This window comes from Sabethes cyaneus, chromosome 2, assembly GCF_943734655.1.
Source record: "Sabethes cyaneus chromosome 2, idSabCyanKW18_F2, whole genome shotgun sequence".
Taxonomy (NCBI): domain Eukaryota; kingdom Metazoa; phylum Arthropoda; class Insecta; order Diptera; family Culicidae; genus Sabethes; species Sabethes cyaneus.
In genome coordinates, this window is record NC_071354.1 from 64,544,180 (window position 1) to 64,566,998 (window position 22,819).

Genomic DNA, 22,819 nt, shown 5'->3' on the forward strand with positions numbered 1-22,819 from the left:
CATTATCTTCGGTTCAATGAAAAAGACGTACTAGCGACATTTACAGTAGCTCCAACTTTGTTCAAAACTTGTGGCTGTTTTCCTAAAAATGCTCGACTCATGCCTTTTAACGCAGCGCTACGTTTTATGGGAATGTAATTACACTCTTACATCTAAATCCAAGTCTAAAAAGTGAAAAATGGTCGAAGGAAAACGTTCATAGCGCTTGTATTATTAGTGGGTCAGGCGATTTTTGCATCAATCGATTAAATTTTTTTTCTACGATTGATAAATGAAGAAAGTTTAAATTCTTCGTACATTTTCCTTGCAGGAAAGGCAGTATAAAGGCAAAACATGGAGTCGGTTTCGTAGTGTTGGGAAAGCAAAAGCAACGAGTTTTCCGGTCTAGACCCGAAAATGACCGTATATGTATGTGAGTTGAGAATTAGAGGCAAATTCTTCAACTACAGCATAATCAACGTATACGCATCGACAAATCTGGATTTAGTTTTCAAAAGGTTGCATAACTCATGCAAAAGGGTTGATTATGCTACCTTTTGAAAACTAAAGCTAGAAATGATAAATCCGATGATGCTAAAGACGAGTTCTACGGCAGGCCCGAGATGACCTATGGAGAACGCCCAAAATATGATGTAAAAATCATCATGAGAGATGCAAATGAGCAGATCGGGAGGAAGGATTTCTTCCATCCTATCATTAAAAGACATAGCTGTCATCTGTAGAACAATGACAACGGCCCTAGGTCCATGCCCGCGGCCTGAGGAATGGTCTAGCCAGAGCCGTAGCATGACATTGTGGCGCCCTTGGCAAAGACCCGATATATTATTATTATTATTATTATTATTATTATTATTATTTCTGATTCAGGTTCTGAATCTGCGATAAATTCTGGACCACTTTTACACTGATACAAATTTTCTAACAAATGTTGGAACAGATTCGGACTAGACTCTGGATTTGATTTTGGATCATATTTTTTATTAAATTTTGGGACAGATTTTGGGCCACAGTTTTTTGATCAGTTTTTAAACCACCAACCAGATTTTGAATCAGGCTTTGAACCAGATTCCGGTCCTGGATCATATATTGGACGCCAGACTAGATTGCGACCCGTATTTTTTATCAACTTTTGTTTCAGATTTTGGAACACATTTGGACTAGATTCTGGACCAAATTTTAAGCCACGTTTTTGATCAGATTTTGAATCGGACTTTGGATTAGTTTTTCGACCCAGATTCTAGACCTGGTCTGGACCACATTCTGGACCTGCACCAGATTCTGGACCAAATTTTGGACCACATTTTTATCAGATTTGGACCAGATTTTGGACCACAATTTATATTAGATTTTGAACCTTATTTTTGATCAGGTTTTGGATCAGATTCTGGATCTGAACAAGAATTCGGAACTGCATCAGATTCTAGAATAGATTTTAGACCACATTTTTCCAGATTTTGTTTAAAATTATGGAACACCTTTTTGATCAAATTTTGGACGAGATTCTAGACCTGGACCAGTTTATGGACTTTGCCCCATTTCTGGACCACATTTTTAATCAGATTTTTTTTCATCAAATTTGAGTCCAGCCAAATTTTGGGCCAAATTTTTGATCAGATTTTAACCCACAAACCAGACTTTTGAACCAGACCTCGCATTTTCGCATTTTGTACCTGGATTGACTACATTTTTTATCTAATTTTAGTCTAGATTTTGCAACAAATTTTTGAACTGATTTAAACTAGACTTTGAACCAGCTTTTAGACTACATTTTTAATTAGAATTTGGCCACCATTTGGACCAGATGTTTCACCTCCATCAAATTCTGTTCCAAATTTTTATCAAATTTGTACCAGGTTTTGGATAATATTTAGGACCATATTTTGAACCACATACTGGTCCAAGATCAGATTTTGAATCTGGACCAGATTCTGAAGCACATTTTTCAACAGCTTTACGATCAAATTTTGGACCAGATTCTCAAATTGGGTCAGATTATTAACCAGATTTTGGACTACATTTCTGATTATATTTTGGACCACATTTTTATCAGATTTTAAACCAGCACCCAGATTCGGGCTTAGTTTTTGAGCCAGATTCTGAACTTGGATCATATTTTAGACCTGGACCATACTTTTTTATCGAATTTTGTTTCAGATTTCGGAACAGATTTGGACTAGCTTGTAGACCATGCTTTAGACCACATTTTTTATCAGATTTTGGATCAGATTCTAGACCTGGTTCCAGAGTATCGTAGCGTGACATTCATTGTGGTGGCCTTGGCCAAGACCCGTTTTGGCCACTACACTCGAAAGTGTAGTGAAGTATGATTCAGGCCCCTAAGCCAACTACACCCTACGACGCTGGGTCTAGCACCTACTTTCCACGTCTGAATATTCGGATACACGTCTGGTAATAGAGACTCAAGCCCTCAAAGCAATCATGTTTTGATTGACTGTCTACGCTTTTCGGACGTCATCGATGTAGGGTGTTTTCGGGGATCAACTGTCGACTATGACCACTATCTCATCGTGTGTAAGATTCGTGCAAGGTTGTTGAACGCGGCGGAGGTTTGCACTGCGAAGACGGTTCGTTTCAACATCCAGCGGTTGACGACAGATGGCGTTGCAACGAAATACGCCAGAAAGCTTGATCAACGAATCACACAACAGCAGGCAAGGTTGGTTCGAATCGTATCAAAACTCACTCACTCCCCATTCATTTGCCGATTCAATACATGCAGATCACGAACCAAATTTGGCATATAAAGGTTTCAGAAGCCAAGAATTTTTTCTATTATAAATTGAGACCCCTTCCCTCTTTTGGAGGGGGGGCTCCCATACAAATGAAATTCAAATTTACTCATAACTCTAGAACTAATCAAGCAAAAGGAACCAAATTTGGCATGTAAGGGGTTTTGGAGGCAAGATTTTTTTCTATAGTGAATTTAGGCCTTTGCCTTCTTTAAGAAGGGGGATCCCATACAAATGAAATATAAGTATCCTCATAACTCGAGAACTTATCAAGCAAATGGAACCAAATTTGGCTTGTGGGTGTTTTTGGAGACATGAATTTATTTTACGATGCTTTGAGACCCCTTACCCCTGTGGTACGAGGATAAGGACTCTCATACAAATAAAACAGAAATTTTTCCGAAACTTCCTGAAGACCGTAACTTTCTAGATAGCCAGCAGAGCAAGGCATAGCTTGTATAAGAATGCTACATATACGCTAGCGCTACGTAGTAAGTCAATTCTGCGCTATTTTCCATACCATATTGAAGGCGGCAGTCATTTGAGAAACCTTCCCGAAGACCGTAACTTTCTAAATAGTCAGCAACGCCAGATAGAGCTTGTATAAGAATGCTACATATACGCTAGCGCTACGTAGCAAGTCAATTCTGCGCTATTTTCCATACCATATTGAAGGCGGCAGTCATTTGAGAAACCTTCCCGAAGACCGTAACTTTCTAAATAGTCAGCAACGCCAGATAGAGCTTGTATAAAAATGCTACATATACGCTAGCGCCACGTAGTGAGTCAATTCTGCGCTATTTTCCATACTATCTTGAAGGTGGCAGTCATTTGAGTAACCTTCCCGAAGACCGCAACTTTCTAAACAGTCAGCAGCGCAAGATACAGCTTGTATAAGAATGCTACATATACGCTAGCGCCACGTAATGAGCGAATTCTGCATTATTTTCCATACCATCTTGAAGGTGTCAGTCATTTGAGTAAACTTCCCGAAGACCGCAACATTCTAGATAGTCAGCAGCGCAAGATATGGCCTGCATAAGAGTACTACATATACACTAGCGCCACGTAGTGAGACAATTCTATAATCCATACAATCCGACGAAAAGCCCTTGATCTGCTAAACAACTTTGTCGAAGACACCAACGTGCTATACGGTCAGGATCACGAGTTATTCCATGTTGGAACCAATTATGTCAATTCGTCCACTTTTTTTACGTCCAAAACTTGAATTAACGTACTCTCGTTTTACGTCCAAAATTTGAATTAACGTCCTCTCGTTTTACGTCCGAAATTTGAATTAACGTCCACTTTTTTTACGACCGATTTGATTTACGTCCCCCCAATAGTGGACGTAAAACGAGATTTGAGTGTACTAAAATCGAGGCACGCCAAAATTGAACTATGCCAAATGTGAAATCCCACTATATAATGGCCCCAAATCCACAGAGGTGGTGATATAGATAACCAGAATAACAGTGTATCAACGCAACTGAGTACGCAAAGCGGTTTTATAAACGTGCAGGGCCATTCAAATCTTTGCTTTCCACGCGCTACCTCGTTCTTAAATTTCAAACCTTGCTGAACATCTGTTTAATTCAGCCATAATATTTTTTGCAAACATTTTAATGAACAGCAAATTGCTGCCTTGTATTTATATTAAAACAATATCAGACATCACTATATCCTCCATTCGCCAACACAATTGCAACAAAAATATCCATAACCGAAAAATCTTACATTTTTTTCCAAGCGAAAAAAGAACGATAATCATCCAATGATCGCAATCCTTTCTCATCTGCGAAAATTATCGCCTGGCGATCCTTTTCCGTGATATTTACACACAGAGCGAATCACGAGAGAGTGAATCGTATTCCCCATGGCGCGTATACGTTTAGGATACAATACAGAGAGAATTAACTCACAGGATTGCCGATTGTGCTCACACACGGAGCAGCATCGTACGATGAATATAGCAATACATTGATAGACGATGTCGTTTCATATACCGAGAAAAAGTTGAATGCCACTCACAGTTTTCTCGCGGATCACCAACCCTGACAGCAGGAAGAAAGAGGGGAAAATATAAGTGTGCTGTGGAGTAGCCTGCATGGTGCCATCGAAACAACAGCGAGACAGGCGGTAGGCACGACGCGTGAAAGACAGCGTAATCTATCAGTGAACTGAAAAACTGTAAAGCTACTCGAAAGGACGGTAATCCGGCTGAACTTCCTTGAGTGGGGTGCGAGCAGCTGTACAAAGCAATCCACGGGATCATTGTCAGGATCTGGGAGTGTATCGAGTGTAAAAACTATCGAGGCCTTACATTGCTCAATTCTGTCTATAAGCTGGTTTTCATGAGGATCACTCCACGACGGATCAGATGTTTGCGTCAATTATTAGACGAGTTCCGGGAATACAACATGCAAACTCATCATCTATCTGTGGACTTCAAAGCGGTGTATAATTCGGTCAAACGAAATAAGCTGTGGCAGTGCTAGAATCTGGTTTTCCAACGAAACTAGTGAAGCTGATTTGTGCGACACTGGACGGGACAAAATTATGTATCAGAATAGCGGGTGAGACCTCAGCCGATAGGAAATCCAAATCTAAATGAAAGCTAAAGGGAGCTGATGGACGAGTGCATGGAGCTTTTGAGCGTAAAATTGTGCTAAAATTGTGCGTAAATGTATGCTTGTTGGCAAAATGGAAAATTGAGTAAGGCGTAGACGCGTGAATCACAAGCTGTATCAAGTATACAAATACATATGCTGATATAGTAAAGGTAGTAAAATGTGGCGCAGCCTGCCTGACGGCTGGGCATATGGCCAGAATGCCTGACGAAAGAGTAGCCAAAGCTATCTGCAGCAGAGAACCAGGATTTCAGGGCAGACCCCGCCCTGACTTTTTGACGTAGGACTGCATCTTACGAGAGGGTAAGATGTAATGTCAAAAATCTAAAAATGCGAGCGTCACGAAAAGTTGTTAAATTCTAAGTAATTTCCTGATCGACTTTCAAATTCTTTGCATCAATCGATGCGATAATCTACTACGTATCGACTTGAATAAAGAAAACTTTCGATTTTCAAGTGCGCGCTGTTGAAAAAGTGTCATGCCATTAATTTTTTTGTCATTTTCAGCACATCTGCAAAGAAAACGAGAAGTTTTACTAGCATCGACATCATTTTTGAATTTTCTGAAATTTTGTTTTGAGAACTCACTTTGAATTTGGCATTCCCCGATTTTGTCTCTATCAGAGTTATTCGTATTTTGTATAATAGCCTAATGTAGCCTTACGTCAACCAATCGATCGGTATGTTATGTAGATTGAATTCGACTGCTTGGTAGTTCCTAAAACTAAAACGAGCTTTCCTACAGACGCATTACATTACATCATTTCTTTTTTCGTAAGATATCGTCAATTACTCATGATTAGAAATTTCACACCTCTCATCAAAGTTTTAGCATTTTAGTGTAAGGCACATATTTCGATGGCACTTTAATCATAATTTGTAATTCACGACTTTACACGGCACGATATGATTGATCGGGCTTCTACGTCGGCGTCGAATTCACACTTCTGCTGTCAGTTTTTACAAGCTGGTTCACTCCTAACTTGTCAGTTGAAACAATACGATGCACCTCTCGTCACGCCACTCCATAATGGTAAACATATTACCCGGATAAAGGTTTTAATGTTTCCATTTTAAGATTTTAACTGATGGATTTCAAATCCTGTGAAGTACATAGCACATAAAATTTTATCAGGAAATCAACGTATGAATAAAGAAACCCCATTTTGTGTTTTACACCAGCCGTACTTCACTTTGAGTGTAAGCACAGTTCGTTCAGTTGAACTTTTTTCCGGCCGCCAATGTTCCGAACCATTTCGTTTTTCGTACCTACCTAGCTTACGTTGCTCAGCTCTTTCGCCGAGAAGCGAGGCGGAATGAAATTTCGATCCAAAAATAATGTCATGCCCATCGCCTTGGCTTCCGACGCCGTAGGCGGAAGGAAAGTCTAGAACGCGTTCTCCTGAAACGAAGCTTGTTTGCTCAGTACAAAGCCGTCGTCGTAGTCGTCGTCAGACAGAAAATTAAAAAATCACGTTTCCTGTAGATACTTTTTCGCTGGTTAGGGGTTGGTGTCACAGACACCAGGGGTTGCTTGGTACTCGTTTCTGTTAGCAAACACTAATTACCCGCGCAAAAGTTGTCAGCAGATTTATCAAAACGTTTAATTCCACTGCTAGCGCCATTGGTTTTTTTCCTCAACGAATGTTGAGTTACAAATTCTTGCAGAGTTGATTTAAGTTGAAATTTAACATTTTGATTATTTATTGTTTAATGATGTTTTGTTCAATTCTTTTGAACCTTAAAATTCGTTACTAAACATGCCCGCTTGTTATATTTTGTTATTGTTATATTATGCAATGCAATGCCATCCGAAATTACGACCTATCCTGATTGACTTTCTGATTGACAGGAATTGAATAGCTGTAATCATTGAATTCGTTGATTAAAGTTAAAATTCCGATTTTGCTCGAGCATTGGGCGGATCCGGCATAATCCGGTCAAACTGCCGGCACACGACCGACCGGCAGAGCAAGGACTGCCACCTTTCAATGGCATGACCTGATTGTTGTGTTTTTGCCTATTCTTTTTTATCTGCATTTGATTCAATTAAGTCATCCCATGCAGTGCAGCCATGTACACGGCGGATCCAATGCGTCTGGCTGGCTGGTGTGGCTTTCACAGACTTCCTGGCCACCAGCTCTTCCGGTCGAAGGAGAACAAGGTTTTCCCATTTAGTCGCCATGGGTTACTGCAACATTGTTTCAATGGTAGGACATACCTACAGCTGCAATCAATTGTCGAGTCGTCTTTCCATGACCAAACAACAGGCGGCTGGTTTAGCTGTTCGAACAAGTTGTAATTCATGTTATTCTGATACTGGCAATAATCGGAGCACAATAATACAAGAGCCCTTGTGTGATGAAATTGGATGCTTAATAGCATTGGATAGTGCAGTGCAGTGATACGTGGAATGAAGCATGTTTTACATTATTTAAATCGAGAGGAGAATAAAACTATTTCTATTCCATGTAGTCCTGCATCATGTAAACAAATGATATGAACAACCTCGATCGTGTTTCGAGATACATTGGAAGAGCTTAAATGGCTCCCATAAACCAGGTTTGCTAACCTCCTTATCTTATTCTTTCTTACCCAATTGTCTGCAATTCAATTTTTTCTATGCAGTAGATTACAAAAGATCCGTTAAAATGCAATTTTCACAACTTTAATAGTTCCTTAATAGAGACGATTTAAATAAATTCTATGGAACCTCTTAACCTATATCAGTGATGTTAGTATTTAATAAGAGTTCTCATTATCAGTCTCAAAACAATTTGAAAAGTTTCATGGGAATTATCCGAGCAATTTATTCGCAGATAGTCCCGTTTCTAAAGTGCAATAGACTGAAATAGAGCTGGGGCAGTTTCATTTCCAAAAGAGAACAGATATGTTTTGTTTGTATACTTGAACGAATTAGGTGAAATAAATAAAATCCCTTGTTATCCCCATCGTGGTGAGAAATATGATGAACGTGAACGGTCGTATAGGAAAAATATTTAAGTTTAGTTAATAATACTTGACTAAACATGAGTAATGTTTCTTATTATAGTATTATCTAGTACCTGCAACCTCTATTATTTGTTGGGAATTTCAGTTGTTACTGGGACTGGGAGATTTATTTAAATAGTCATTTATCTCAATGTCTCCGAATGCCACTGAGCTAAAAGATAGTTATTTTTATAAGGATTCCGTTATATGGTGCTAATTCACGGCACGCATTTATCTGTCTTGAATAAATGAATGTTAAGTAAAGTACTCTAGTTTTCTCGATATAAAGACATTCAAATGTCAATAGTTATCTGGAATTCACCGAGACAAAATCAAACAAAAAAATCCCTAAGAGAAAGCTAGTATACATAGACTAAAGGTCACAGATCGCAAAACTTTTGATCAACCTCCCAGTTGGTTTCGTGTCACGTCATTGGTTTAATAAGTCAGTTGAATCTAGAGTCAATAGCATTGCAATTGTACTGTATTTATGATATTTTGAATTTTTAATATAAAATTGTATCCAAAGTCCGAATTTTTAATATATTCTGTAAAAAATCTCAGCTTTTCGTAAGAAAAACTTATTCTACTTTAGTGGTGATGATCCGTTATCGATCCTGAGCCGAACGAATTATAGTCTTCCAGTACTGACGGTCCTGGGCTACCGTCCTCCGATTCCTCGAACCGAGTGCCATCTGAACGTGCATCATCCTGAACAGCGCACATCTACTGGATCTTTCTAGAAGTCTATGGCCTCCTCCATGGTTCTCAGCTGCAAATAGCTTTGGTTACTTTTTCGTTCGGCATTCTGGCTACGTGCCCGGCCCACTCATTTCAGCCTACCACATTTGTCAGCACTAGATCACTATATTAGCATATTTGTAAACTTGATACAGTTCGAGGTTCATGCGTTTGCGCGACACTTCATTTTCCATTTTTCTACCCTCAAAACCCTCAAGCACTCATCATTGATCAGCTTCCCTCAGCGTCCATGATTAATATCCGTAAGGAACCACCGGGAGAAGTAGTGTTCTGTAGAGTGCCAGTTTTGTGCAGATTGCCAACTACGTAACTGCAGCTGGCTACGGAAGTTCGTCATTTTATTGCGCGGTTTATACCATTGTCACATGTTACAAGTGTGCCGAGGTAAACGAATTCCGGCACTACCTCGTATTGTTCCCTATCCAACACCAGGTCGATACCATTTGAACTCCCACGTTTCCTGCCGGCTACCATAATACTTCTTTTTGACAGTGTTAATGGTAAGGCCCAAACGCGCTACTTCCAATTTAAAAAAGTCCAAAGGTCTCTCCGTTGCTCTGCAGTTGATTCTGATATGATGTTGATATCGACGTTATCCGCAAAACCTTGTGAGCTTGTGAGATGTCGTGATGATAGTCCCGTTTCCTTCCACATTTGCTCTTCGTATTGTACCTTCCAAGGCAATGTTAAATAACAGGTTAGAGAGTGCGGCTGAGGACTTTCCCGCTATTCTAACGCATGATTTTGACTCATCCAGCGTCATATGAATTAGCTTAACTAGTTTCCTCGGCAAACCATCTTCTAGCATTATCTGCACACTGCTCGTTTCGTTTAACTGCATCGTACGCCGCCTTAAAATCCGCAAACAGATGGTGAGACTGAAAGTTGTACTCTCGGAACTTGTTTAATAACTGATGCAGTAAAAACGTTCTATTTGTCGTGGAGCGATCGCAAACCAGCTTGGTACTCGCCGACGAAGGACTCTGCTGTCGGTCTCAATCGGACGACATTTTTATTGTGTCCTACGTCTTATAGCAAAATCTAAACACGAAAAGTAATACACTAGAACAGCGGTTCCCAACCTTTTTTCGGTTCGCGTACCCCCTGACGGATTTCCCTATACTATTCTGCAGCGAACTAAAGTTTTGGCGAACCCCTGGGGGTTCGCGAACCCCCATTTGGGAACCGCTGCACTAGAATCTCTTTTTACGTCCATTCATTCTACGTGATTTCGTTTTAAGTCCACTTTTTTACGTCGGAAGTTTGAATAAACGTCCTCACGTTTTACGTCCAAAATTTGAATCAACGTCTTCTTTTTTTACAACCGGTTTTTTTAAGTCCCCTAATAGTGGACGTAAACAAGATTTGAGTGTACCAGGTTTTGAGCGTTGAAAATTCAGTGATTTACTGGTTGATTTTTAATATTTTTGCACCGACTGGTCGCAATAACTTCTACTCACTAATTCACATGTGAAAAAATCTGATTTGGTACGTCGCTTTTGGAATAGGGTACGTGTGGGTATTTTCGGTCCATTAAGCGGTAACCAGAAAAATATTACGAAATTACGTTGGATGGATAACATTTACTGAATATCTGAGTGCATTTTGGTCTTAATAATTTGACTTATAGTCGTGAGAAATGATGCAGTTGCTGCCAATATTTTAGGCCCTTTTTTATTGTGGTGTCTGTGTTGTTTGAATTTCCGGCAGGCCGAACGCGCCTTTGTGGTACCGACCATAACAGTTATAAAGCAATCCTCCGAATAACTCAATAAGTGATACTGCGCGTGTGCCGACCATAATTTCTTAGTTGCGCAATCAACAATAAAGCAGAATTGTGGCATATTGTTGGAGCTTATCAAATACTTATTATCGCCTACAAAATACAAATTATATCTATTTGAAGAAACCTGATAAATTTCGATGAGCGAACAGCACCACTCAAGGGCCTATTTGGTGGACTGCTGTACTTCAACAGCAGACCAAAAAAGAGTCAAATGGTTTACGTGTCGGTGTTGCCAACGTACCGGCTCATTAAAGATAACTAGTTTTGCAGTGATAACAGCTTGCTTCTGGTGTTTAATGTACACCATCTTCCATAAAAAAAGAACGAATTAGTTTGGTGCACAATCGGAGGTATGAATGCACGCAGTGGCGTGCAACACCGCATAATGTACGAAATCCCACACAACACATTCACACATTCATTAGTCGCAGTTTGTGTCTTTTCAAGCGTATCCTTTCGTGATTACTTTTGTGTAATGCCGCGCAATGACAATAATTCATTGAGAGTCGCACAACCTTTTTGCTATATTTATTCATAACAGCAATCATCACCTGAACAAGTTTTAATTGAGTTACGTTTTTCCGCACTGGGATTAACGAGCGGAAACGTACAACTTTTCGATAATTGGCCTTTGGCACTACCTATACCTGCAGGATCGTTGTCGCCGGAACACCGGAGAAGGCCACCCTTTTCCTCAATAAATCAATCGAAGACCATGCAAACTTAATTATTTATGAATCTCATACATACCTACAGAGAAATAGGTCAACCATGGATCGCGCGACTGACGACGGTTAGTGAGTACGGGGGGGTAATGCGCTGTGCTACTACGGTAAACGCTTCGTTCGATCCCATAAAAAAAGGTTACATGCATATTTTGCGGCAGCAGCAGCAGCAGCAGCAGCAAGTATTATAAAATCAATGAACTGTGTCGTTTTTCTTTGCGCACCGGAACTTCCGCATTTATTGAAATATACCCCCTGCATGGGTGGTAATGGTTCGCGGCGGACGTGGTTGTTCCAGCTGACATTTTAAAGGTTAACTCTTCTAACGTTGGACTGGGTCGGATTTTTGTTACCTGTTCATAGGTTTTCGTCGCTAGTTTTTGACCATTATATTTTATATCCTGACGAAAAACCGGAAATCAATCAAGTTATACACATTTTTCTTAATATATTATTGAAATTATATTGTTATACCCAGGTAACCAATAAGCATTTCCAATGCAATTTAAATGCAAGTCAATAAGCATTAGAGTTGCCTTAAATGCTACCTAAATGCTATTTGGGCAAAACTGCTAGCCCTCTTATAGTGCTGACAATGCTTATTCGCAGCTAGTTACCGACAAGAAGAATTTAAATAGAATTGTGGATGCCAATTTACAACAGTTATGCAATCAAAATCCTGATAAACAGCAACCTGCAGTATAAAACGCCAGGGATGCTAATAAACTATTGATTTACTGCTTATACTAATGCTTATTGGTTACCTGGGTAGTTTTGACGGCAAAATTTTATGAACAAGAAAAATATCTGCTTTGTTGATAATGATTTGAAAATTAAAATCTCTCTGTCACGATAAATATTCAATTTCCACACTGCATTCAGATAAAACATTAACATAAGGCTAAGTGTTTCCTGCATATCTTGCTTACATTTAGCCCTTCAATAGATAATACAGTTCAATAGACAGTCAAAGAGATGGAATTGGCGAAGGAAACCTGTTGATCCACCACATCGATATTTTATGGGCGGATGTGGTACCAACCACTCATTAAAAAGTTACACTTTGTCCATAGCAAGATTTGCAAACGAATCACATTCAATTAACACTAGTAGGTTAGTATTTCTGACTATTTTATCTTATATTTGATATATCACCATTAAAGTAAAGTAATTTGATATATCGTATCGCACTTGGGGCCTCTCCCAAGTGCATTGCGTAATTTGTGAATGGTTCTTAAGTTGCACCGTTAATAATCAAGACAGACAAACCATGTAAAAAAGGAGTTGAGGGTAAAAATTAAAAAAAAAAATCTAAAATAAAAAAATGAGCATGCTGCTGTGATCAACAAATAGCGAACTTTTAATAATTTCAAGTAAGGAATAATTAATACGTAGAATTTCTGCGTGATTTCTGCGAAAATGAGAAATATAACTTGAAAAAGGCTCGACTATCTTGTAAGGCTAGATTTGCGCCTAGAAGTGTCTGCAAAGTGACGAGTAAGCAATGAAATATTTCTTGTAGGTAAGGATTGCAGTACAATACTCATTTATAATCAGGTAATTTTTTTTCTCTCTTTTATCTAGCTGCAGTCAAACAAATTTCTTTATCTCCAAAAATGTTATGATTTCATGATAAGCATCTTCCGCTAGGTAACAATATCGTATTCTGTTTCCGACTGGATGAGGCTGAAATGGTTTTTTCGACTATCACTAGGGGTTAAATATTATTTTATTTACCGCACAATAAGCATACTGCGTGAGAGATGGTATTTAATTTGCCAAAATAATAATTAAGTGCGCAATGTTTCGTTCATTTTTTATGTCAGTATGTAATACAATGTTTAAAGAACCTGTCTCTTTAGATAGCCCTGTTTGCCCTACATTGCAACAAAGCAGCCGCCCCGAAGGGGCGACCCGACACCGGTAGATAGCATCTTTATCAAATATTTATATGTACCGTGCCGGTTCGGCGCGTCTGCCTGGCGGTATATTGTATGGAACCGCAAAAATGTTGTATCGAGTAGGGATGATTACTCTTTTGCTCTGTGTCTATTTTTAGTGCGGATGGGCTTTTATATTGCTACTAAAGTAACAACGATGTCATCCGGTATTATTGCTTCCTCTCGTGCTCGGTATAACTCTACAGATTATTATTGGCAGTCGCTATGGAAGAAAAAAAATATCCCCACCACAACCATTGGAATAAAGCAAAGTTAATAAATCCACAGGTGTGAAACCTTCATCAATATCTTCTGTTTATTGTGCTCCCGTGCTGAATTTCGGCGAAATTACCTTTTTTTACAGAGCAGGGTTTTTATAATGTTCTTTGATAGCCAGGATAACAATAATGTAAGGCTAATTTCGTTAGATTAAAGTGTTTATTATTTCTTAATATTTATTTAAAAAATCATCGCACTCCTATTGATATTCATGCTACGAAATGAAATATAAATACAACTACAAATGCATACGACATTACAAATAGCAAAATTCTGCGGTGATAGAAGATGGCGTTGTACTGACGGTAACCAAGTACTCGAACGAGCACCAATCTTCAAATTTATCTACTAGGCGTTGCGGTTCAATGAAATCAAATTCCGTTTTAATTATCTTAAAGATTTTTACATAAAGTCGGCATAAAGAGACCACCAGCTAGCCATTCATTTACAAATACATAAAAGAGCAGTGGTTCAAAATTGCTCCCTTGTGGAACGCCGGATATGCTACGTCGCAAAACTCGGACCCGATCTGAACACACAGCGTACGGTGCGAGTGTAGTCACGTACACAACGATGAAAAAACTCCTAGCTTCTCAAGCATTTCCAGGAGAATTTCGTGATCAAATCTATCAAACGCCGCTTTCAGGTCCGTGTGCACACCTGTATCAATTTGCACACCTTTATTCACGTTACGCAGGCAGAGTGAGACGAACCCAAGGAGATTCGTAGAGACTGAACGTTCTGGGAAAACCCTATGCTGGTCTAAAGAGATGATGTAGTGTTAACAGCAAATGAACAATGCGTCGGTTTGTGCGAGCGCTTTCGGTTTGTGCTCCGCCAAATATCGTCGGCAATCAGGGATGGCACGATCGCTTTGACTCAATTCACATTTATTTGACAGTACCGTGACCCGTTGGTAACCCGTCACCTTGTCTTAACCCTCGCCGCTACTCGAAGGCACTCGAAAATGTCTGCGAGATGCGCATGAAACACATCACTTGATCCAATGTAGCTCTAATCAGTCGTGTCAGTTTATCCAGAAAACCAGGTTTATTCACAATCTACCATTGCTGGTCTCGATCGACTGTATCGTATACTGCTTTGAAATCAATAAAGAGGTGATGCATGTACTGCCGATATTTCTGCAGGACCTGTCGAATGGTAAAAAATTCGTTCGCAGCTGCGCGAGCCCCCTAAAGGTCGTTTGATAATTTCCTTCGAAACTTTGTGCTATCGGTGACAGCCGGGGTAACCGGACCTGGGACAGTACCGGACGGCGATAACCCGCGTTTTACCGCGCAATAGTTACAGCAGTCGAGCCCATCACCCTTTTTGTGGATGATACAAACCACTCCTTTCATTCATTCCTCCGGTAGCTTCTCTTAGTCCAGTGTAGAGCCGTTGCCAGCGTTTCTCGGCCATGTTTATGAAGCTCTGTCGGTAGGTGATCCTTACCAACGGTTTTGTGGGTCTTCAGCAAATCAATTTCTCGTTTTACTTCTTGGAAATCAGATGCAGAGACATTACTAACTTCCATGGACACTCCTAGGTTAACTTTCGTTACGAATTCTTGTGCAATTTCGGCATTGAGGTGTTCATCGAAGAACTGCATCCTCCTGTCGACTACCTCGCACTCGTTTGTGATTAGATTCCCTTTCTCATCCCTCACGTGTCAGGTTTCGGAGTGTATACCCTTACAAGATTGGTTCACCTTCTTATAAAACTTGTGCGGTTCATTAGCTCGAAACAATTGTTCTAATTCTTCACAATCTTTGTCCTCCTTTTGGGGCTTTTTTGGCCAAGTTCTCCCTAGTGGCAATGCTCAGATAATTTTTCCAAGCAATTTTCGTTTTCTCCACCGCTTGCTGGCATTCCCCATCAAAGCAATCACTTTGTATTCTTCGGGGCACTTCACCTAGTGTCTTTCCGATGGCCGAGCGTATTCTGCCCCAACCGTCTTCAAGGTTTGAAGAAATCGCAGTTCCTCATCCAGTATTTGCGTGTAGTTCTTGGCAGATTGAGGGTTATCTAGCTGGCTAATGTTCACCCGAGGAGGATGCCTTTGACGTGTCTGGTATACGGTAGACAGTTTTGAGCGCAAATATCACCCAGTGGTGATGGTCAGAATCAATATCCGCACCCCTTAGAAAACGTATTCTCGTGATGTTAGAGATGAATCGGCCTTCTATAACAACGTGGTCAATTTGGTTCATTTTACGTTGCTCGGGCGATCTCCAAATAAGTGGCTTTGTGGATATCTTTGCGTGGGAAAAAGGTCCTTCGGATCCCCAGACCTTGGGAAGCTGCGTAGTTTTACCATCAGTGCAGGCTATGGGGTTCTATCACCGGTCTATACATTTCTTACCAACCGATCTGGGCGTTCATATCCCCCATAACGATCCCCGATGCCGATGCCCCGTAGCGAGCAGCTGCCGTACGTTGTCTCTAGCCTCGCGTAGAACGCTTCCTTCTCGTCGTCGGGTCTACCTCCATGCGGGCAGTTGATGATAATTGATGACATTGATGGTGCTGCAATTGAAGAAACGGCCATCACGCTATCCTGCATTCTGCCCAACACTACAAAGTCCGTTGCTAGTTCGTTGGTAATGCCATCTCTCTGGTAAAACTGGGCCTTTCCGTCGCGCATCTTCAAAACCTTCAAAGCCTTTGCGACAGATTTCCTGCAAAGCTACTATGCCGAGTTTACGGTTACCCGGTCGTCACCTGCGAAATGTAGCGATCTGCAGTTCCAACTCCAAATATTGCGTATCCATTCGTTGTCTTTGTTTCGTTTGCCTAGGTCGATGCCGAATATTCCGATCCGTATTATTTTGAATGTTTGTAGTAAGGCAGATTTAGGTAGGTTGCCTTACTAGGGCAGTGTTACGTTACAGTGTTAGTCTCGTAATGGGGCTACCATCTTATAGAGACGAGACAACACAGTGCCTTCTTCCCTGTTAGTTTCCACCAGGGTTGGTTACCCGATCTCTGCTAAGGTTGCTCGTATTCCGGTTGGTACCGCGACTAGCAGGTAGGGATATGAGTTGCTGGATAAGAGGCTAAGGACCACTTTGGGTCTGTATTCGCAGAATCTAGCCATTCATCAAGCGGAAAAGTCTGCAAAATCGAAATATGAAGTAAAAAAATGGTAATTTTTTCATAAATTTTATTCATTTATTTGGTCGTTAATGGGTTTATTTTTGATGACCTTAATTAATCATGATGTCTCATCAGTAAAGCGATTTAAATTTCAGTTGTATTTAGAGCAGTATGAAGTGGTCACTCTTTAGTTTTGAGCCACCTACTTGGCAATTCAATTTTTTTTTCTATCGCCTGTTCAGAAACTAATGCGTTAATCATTTTGTGGAACTGCGATATGATTTGATTTTAAAAAATGCTGGAGTGTAGGCTTATTTACCGGCTTTTAATTGTTGGGAAAGTAGAGCTACTGTGAAATTATGTCTCATATTGGTCCATACGTTGATATCACGCGAGTGATGAGGTTTTCTATCATATGTAGATATATCGCATATCAGTTTAATATGCGGCACATAAACTAATCGCGATAACACAATGCGTGAGTGTAAGTTTTCGTAAAATATAGCTACATGTGATGGTATTGCACTGACCGTCAATCAAACTGTCGCTTCCGGTTTACCATTGGTGTATTAATAGGAATCCGTCACTATCAATCATCTCGAAACATGAACTCTTTTGTTTTATAACACTAATTACTCAGGCATACTTTCAAACAGTACAGTGTTTTTTATCTAAAGAGGATGCAAAGCTGACGTTGATTGATTTTTTTAGCTGTTAAGGTTTCCTAACTTTACTTTTACGTCTGATTTAAACACCAGTGGATCATTGTTGCACCAACTAACTACTAATTGTTCATAAGTAAATAATGAAGATTGTATACACAAAACAAAATTTTACAATGAAAGCTTTAAATGCTCACAAACATACCAGCTACGATCAACGGATATCCTACACACATACACTATGCCGTCACCTAGTGCCTATCCTATTTGGTCAATGACGCATACCTTATCGTGGCCGGCTGTAAAACCGCGAACGCCTAGCCCTAGCTGTTGCATTTTGCGGTTTTTATCGGCCCCACAGCAGTACGTACATAGTCACATCCAGTGAATGTATCCCAGCAGCAGCAGCAGTTTGCCGTTGTATCATGGCCTTGTATTTATTTGCCCGTGGTGATAACCCTTATCTTATCAGCGAAAAAGATCACGTTTCACTGCTGAAGGTATATACAATCGTACAGATTCCACTAGCGAAATTGCAAGCAGAATCTTGAAGATGTTGCGGCAAATTCCTTCTAGACGAGAATGACCTGAATTTAACATGAGGGAGTCCGATTGAATGTTTTGGTTCAGCTGCTAGCTAGAACTGATTTAATTCTGCTGAACTTGTTTTACGAAAACGGAAGGTTAGGAATAGTTACCCATTCAGGACGAAAGCCACGTGCAGCTTTTCGGTATGATTTACGCATAGAAAATCTTCGTATCTGATTACAGAGATGACTCCCTCCTCCCCACGGCTCGGAATCGGAACATTATCATTAATCGTTTTACCTTTTTTTCTGCCTCTTTTCAGCAAACAATGTAGATAGGCTAAAACCACACAGGCGAGGCTTCTTCGAGACCATATTCTGCTGCTGGCGGACAGCGCGGACGAAAAGCAATCAGAATGGTACCCCCATCGATGGTTCGATTACGCCCCCGCCAATCCAGGGCCAGCCCCGGTACCTGCTGCCACAGATTCGACACGCCGACATGCACAAAAAGTGCATGGTGATAGACTTAGATGAAACTCTAGTGCATAGCAGTTTTAAGGTGAGTACGATTGCACCTGAGTTATTGTTGTTGTTGTTGTCCAGTTTTGAGCTTGAACGCTATCAAGTTCAAGTTAAATGCAGCTCTCTTTATAATGTAATGTAAAAGCGCAGCAACCGAAGCGGTAGCACTCGGCTGTACAAAAATAAGCTTGTTCCACGGCCATTACTGACGCCCCGGATAGCGTGAATTGTACAACTTTTCTTCAATGTCAGTGCTACTACATTCGAGCAGCTTTTCAAGGTTTCGCAAGTAAGCTGTTTCCTTTGGAAAATCCAACCGCCACCCAACACCCAACGCATTACGGGTTTACGAGTACGGGTTGATACGAGCGAGCAACTGGTGTGCTGCTAGTCAATGTCATGGAAGTTACATGCATTTCGTATATAGCTCTTTGCGAGCTTATACAGGATTGAATAGGTTTATGTTTTCAAAATCATTGTTCGACCAAACAGGGCTTTTTTTTCCTATGTTTTGCTGTATTTACAACTAGAATTAATGCTTTCAAAAGAATCTTATTTTTAATGGATAATGAGGTTTACGGTTAGGAAAGCGTTCTTTCTGATTCGTTTAGTTACACATATACGTACAACTGAAATGTATGTAATTCGACTACAGTTATATCATTGAATATTGTTGTTTTGATTTCATGACGTTTGAAAAAATCTCGTGATTTATTGGACGCTTACCAAATTTATCATTATGTCAAGAACTCTTGTTTTCTTTCAAATACGTACACACCAAAGCAGTAATTTTATTTTTGAGGAACATTTGCAGAAGTTTCTTCCATATACTGATCAAAAGCGCAAACATTAGCAATTAATTGCACTTAATAAATTGCACTTAAAAAATTAATAAATAATGTTAAATTAAAAGAGTCTACAACTTTCACAAGTAAACCTCAGTAAACCTTCTTTTGCTCTTTGACTACGTTTGTTGCGATTGCTTCCGTTAAAATAGATAATTTTGTTTTTGTAACATACTACGTGCCAGAACTTACCTGTAAAAACACTTTTTTTTGGCAAAATTTGACCTTAGTTGCTTTGCAATATAGCAATACAGTCATTCCATCGATTTTTATACTCTCGATACCTTTCTTGTGAAAGGATTTATTTTTGGCACTAAAACGTAATGTAGTTGCTTTCGTTAATTTTCGATTTCGCATTTCCCTTGGTGAGTTCCGAAGAGTGCTCATGGATGTCTCTCTCGACTCCGATCGACTCGAACCGACTCAGTAATCGCATTGACCAAGCTTTTTTTAAAGCTTCGTAGTGGAGTCTTCCGGTCTTCCCTTATTCCTAAAAGCCTCTAGATTATTCCTCGTAGACATTTCAGTAATTTGTGTCCTACCACGGACTGGGAGCCCGCTTTCTTATCCGTCTTTTACCTTGCGTAGCGTAACCTGTGCTCTGTAGGATTTTACAATGAAGCAATATTACCATTTGACATACAATAACTTCAATACCTAGAACTGATGGGAGGTTTATTCGGTAAAACGAATACTTTTTACCACACAAACTTTAATTCAAGTTTTTCATGTAACTGAGGAGATGGTCGAGACTGCCATCGGAAAACTAAAATGTTCGTTAGTGGCTGGACGGTACTCCGTCTTACATCCTGAAAAAGTGTTCTACTATTTTCGCTAGACATCTGTCCAAGGCTTCAATCCAGCAGTGTAGGTTTCCTGCTCTATGAAAAGATAGATTCACTTATGTTCCCTGTACACAAGAAGGGCGATAAGCGCAACGTTAAAAACTGGGGTTTACCTCATTATGCTGCAGCTCTAAAGTGCTCGAGATGATCGTGAACGACGCTTTATTCGCTAGCTGTCAACACTACATTTCTTCAGACAAGCATGAGTTTGCTTTCCAAAATGGTCAGTTTTTACGAATCTCGTTGATTTTGTTTTATTCTGTCAGCGCAACATGAATGGAGTAGTGCAAATTGACGCAGTGTTCACGGACCTGAAAGCAGCGTTTGATCGAGTGGATTACGTCATTCTACTTGCAAGGCTTGAGGCTTGACTGGATGTTTCCACACTATTCTGCGAGTGGCTATATTCCTAACTAACCGTAGGCTGAGTGTGAAGATCGGATCCGTATTTTCCGACTCGTTCTGCAACATCTCTGGCGTACCATAAGGGAGCAATCTTGAATCACTACTCTTCTGGCTGTCGGTTTTTTTATGCCGGCGATGTAAAAATCTTTAAGGTAATTAAAATGGATTCCTACTGCATTGAACTGCAACGTCTAGTGGACAAATTTAACGATTTGTGCTCGAGTAACATGGTTACCGTCAGTAACATGCTTCCCTTCATAATGGCCCAAAATTTCGCAATAGGCCGAATTTCCGGAGCGTTTGGAGGATTATCCTTTTTTGTCACAAAAGCAACATTACTTTTCATCCACTAGTCTAAGACCGGCACGCTGGGTGCTAAATCAAGCCAAAGTAACGCCGGGCCTTTGGGAGGTATCAAGAAGGGCAAATGCCGCTTTTGGAGGCATTCACCCTTGTAGATTCGTCCGTAGACAGTCCCTGGAGTGATGAACGAGTGACTCATTTTGCAACATACGCAGATCGGAGTTTTTTTGCGAATTCCAACAGCTTATCGTTCATACACTCTTGAAAAATGCAAACTTAGCAGTATTTATTTCCTTATTTAAATTGATACTTTTCGGTGAAACTTAGCAGTAGTAACATAGTGTTCTTACCCCGGCATTTGTCTAACGTCGGCATTGATGTAGGTTTCGGCCTCCATCACTTTGCAGAACGGGTTTGAGCCACTTCCTGTACAGGTTCTTTGCGCGAGCTTTGGCCATCATGCTCTGTTTGTCATTTCGGTTTAGTGTCTTGCTAACCTTAAACTTTGTACAAGGAAGGAAATTCGATACCGGTATCTTGAATGAAATCATAGAGTTTGAGTTGCTGCGAGATCATGGCAGAACTGTCCTATCAGACACCACGAAATCGTGAATAATAATTCATAATCTTGTGTTGTGTTGAACCGCAAAAAGTTCGTGATATCAGGATTATTATTCATGGTGTTTTCATAAAACATAAGCTAAATTCTTATAATCTTGAGTCATTTGGCTCATTTTGGAGATTGAATTTCATTCTGTCTATAGTCCAAAACGTGTCATTGGTTTTTGCACAAAACAAACCAAAGTTTTCGCCTTTTGCCACATTCCGAATTGAAATGTTGAGTTCGCGCCACACTGATGCGACGGCAGCGCTTATTACAGTTCTCATACACTAACCGAATAGCTAATCAGTTATCAGCTAGTGTGGCTAGAACACAACTTATCGAACAAATAATACTCTGGCTGGGTAAATGTGTGAGAATGACATGGTTGGATGAGCGCAACAAAACTTGTTGTTAGACTACAAAATATCAGTCGGCCTAGTGATGTAATTGGTTAAACTAACACGCTTCACCGAAGAGGGAGAGCTGTGAGTTCGACTTTGGCAATATCTTTAGTCTTAAGATCAATACACTCAAGTCGCTTTTTACGCGAAGGATACGTCCCGCATAAAACCCGCGTAAATTCCGAAATTCGCGTAAAAAACGCGTAAATTGCGAAAATCGCGTAAATTCCGAAAGTCGCGTAAAAACAAACCGCGTAAATTCCAAAATTCGCGTAAAAAACTGAAATTTCGCGTAAAAAAAACTTTGTGAATTTCAACACTACGCGAAAAAATAGACGTTTTGAGTACATCCGCGTAAATTCCGAAAATCGCGTAAAAAAACCGCGTAAATTCCGAAAATCGCGTAAAAAACCGCGTAAATTCCGAAAACCGCGTAAAAAGCGACTTCAGTGTATTTTTCAGTTTATCCAATTGTTCATTTCCAGAATAAGCCCAAAATGAATGGTATTGGGACTTATTCTGCGAAGCGAGTGACGTCACTCGGCATTTGTGTTGAATGGAAGTTGAATAGAATGTCGTTAGAGTTTCAAGAGGAACCTTTCATGTGTCATGTGACTCAATTTACATAACATCGCAGTAAATGAGAATAAAAATTTGTTTGGACTGTTACATCCCTTGTCTCTTGGAATAGGCCTTATGACCGCTTTTGTTCATTTTATGCTTCTATTGAAGATTGT

At 40.1% G+C, this 22,819-nt stretch overlaps 1 protein-coding gene across 6 annotated transcripts in view; it reads left to right on the forward strand.

Annotated features, from left to right (window-relative positions):
* Positions 1-22,819, forward strand: part of LOC128738177 (phosphatase Herzog) — a 126,904-nt gene that overhangs the window by 85,570 nt on the left and 18,515 nt on the right. For all 6 annotated transcript variants that reach the window (XM_053833103.1, XM_053833104.1, XM_053833108.1 and 3 more), the window contains one exon: positions 18,478-18,716. In XM_053833103.1, the coding sequence (XP_053689078.1) occupies positions 18,478-18,716 (239 nt within the window). The remainder of the gene's footprint in view (positions 1-18,477; positions 18,717-22,819) is intronic.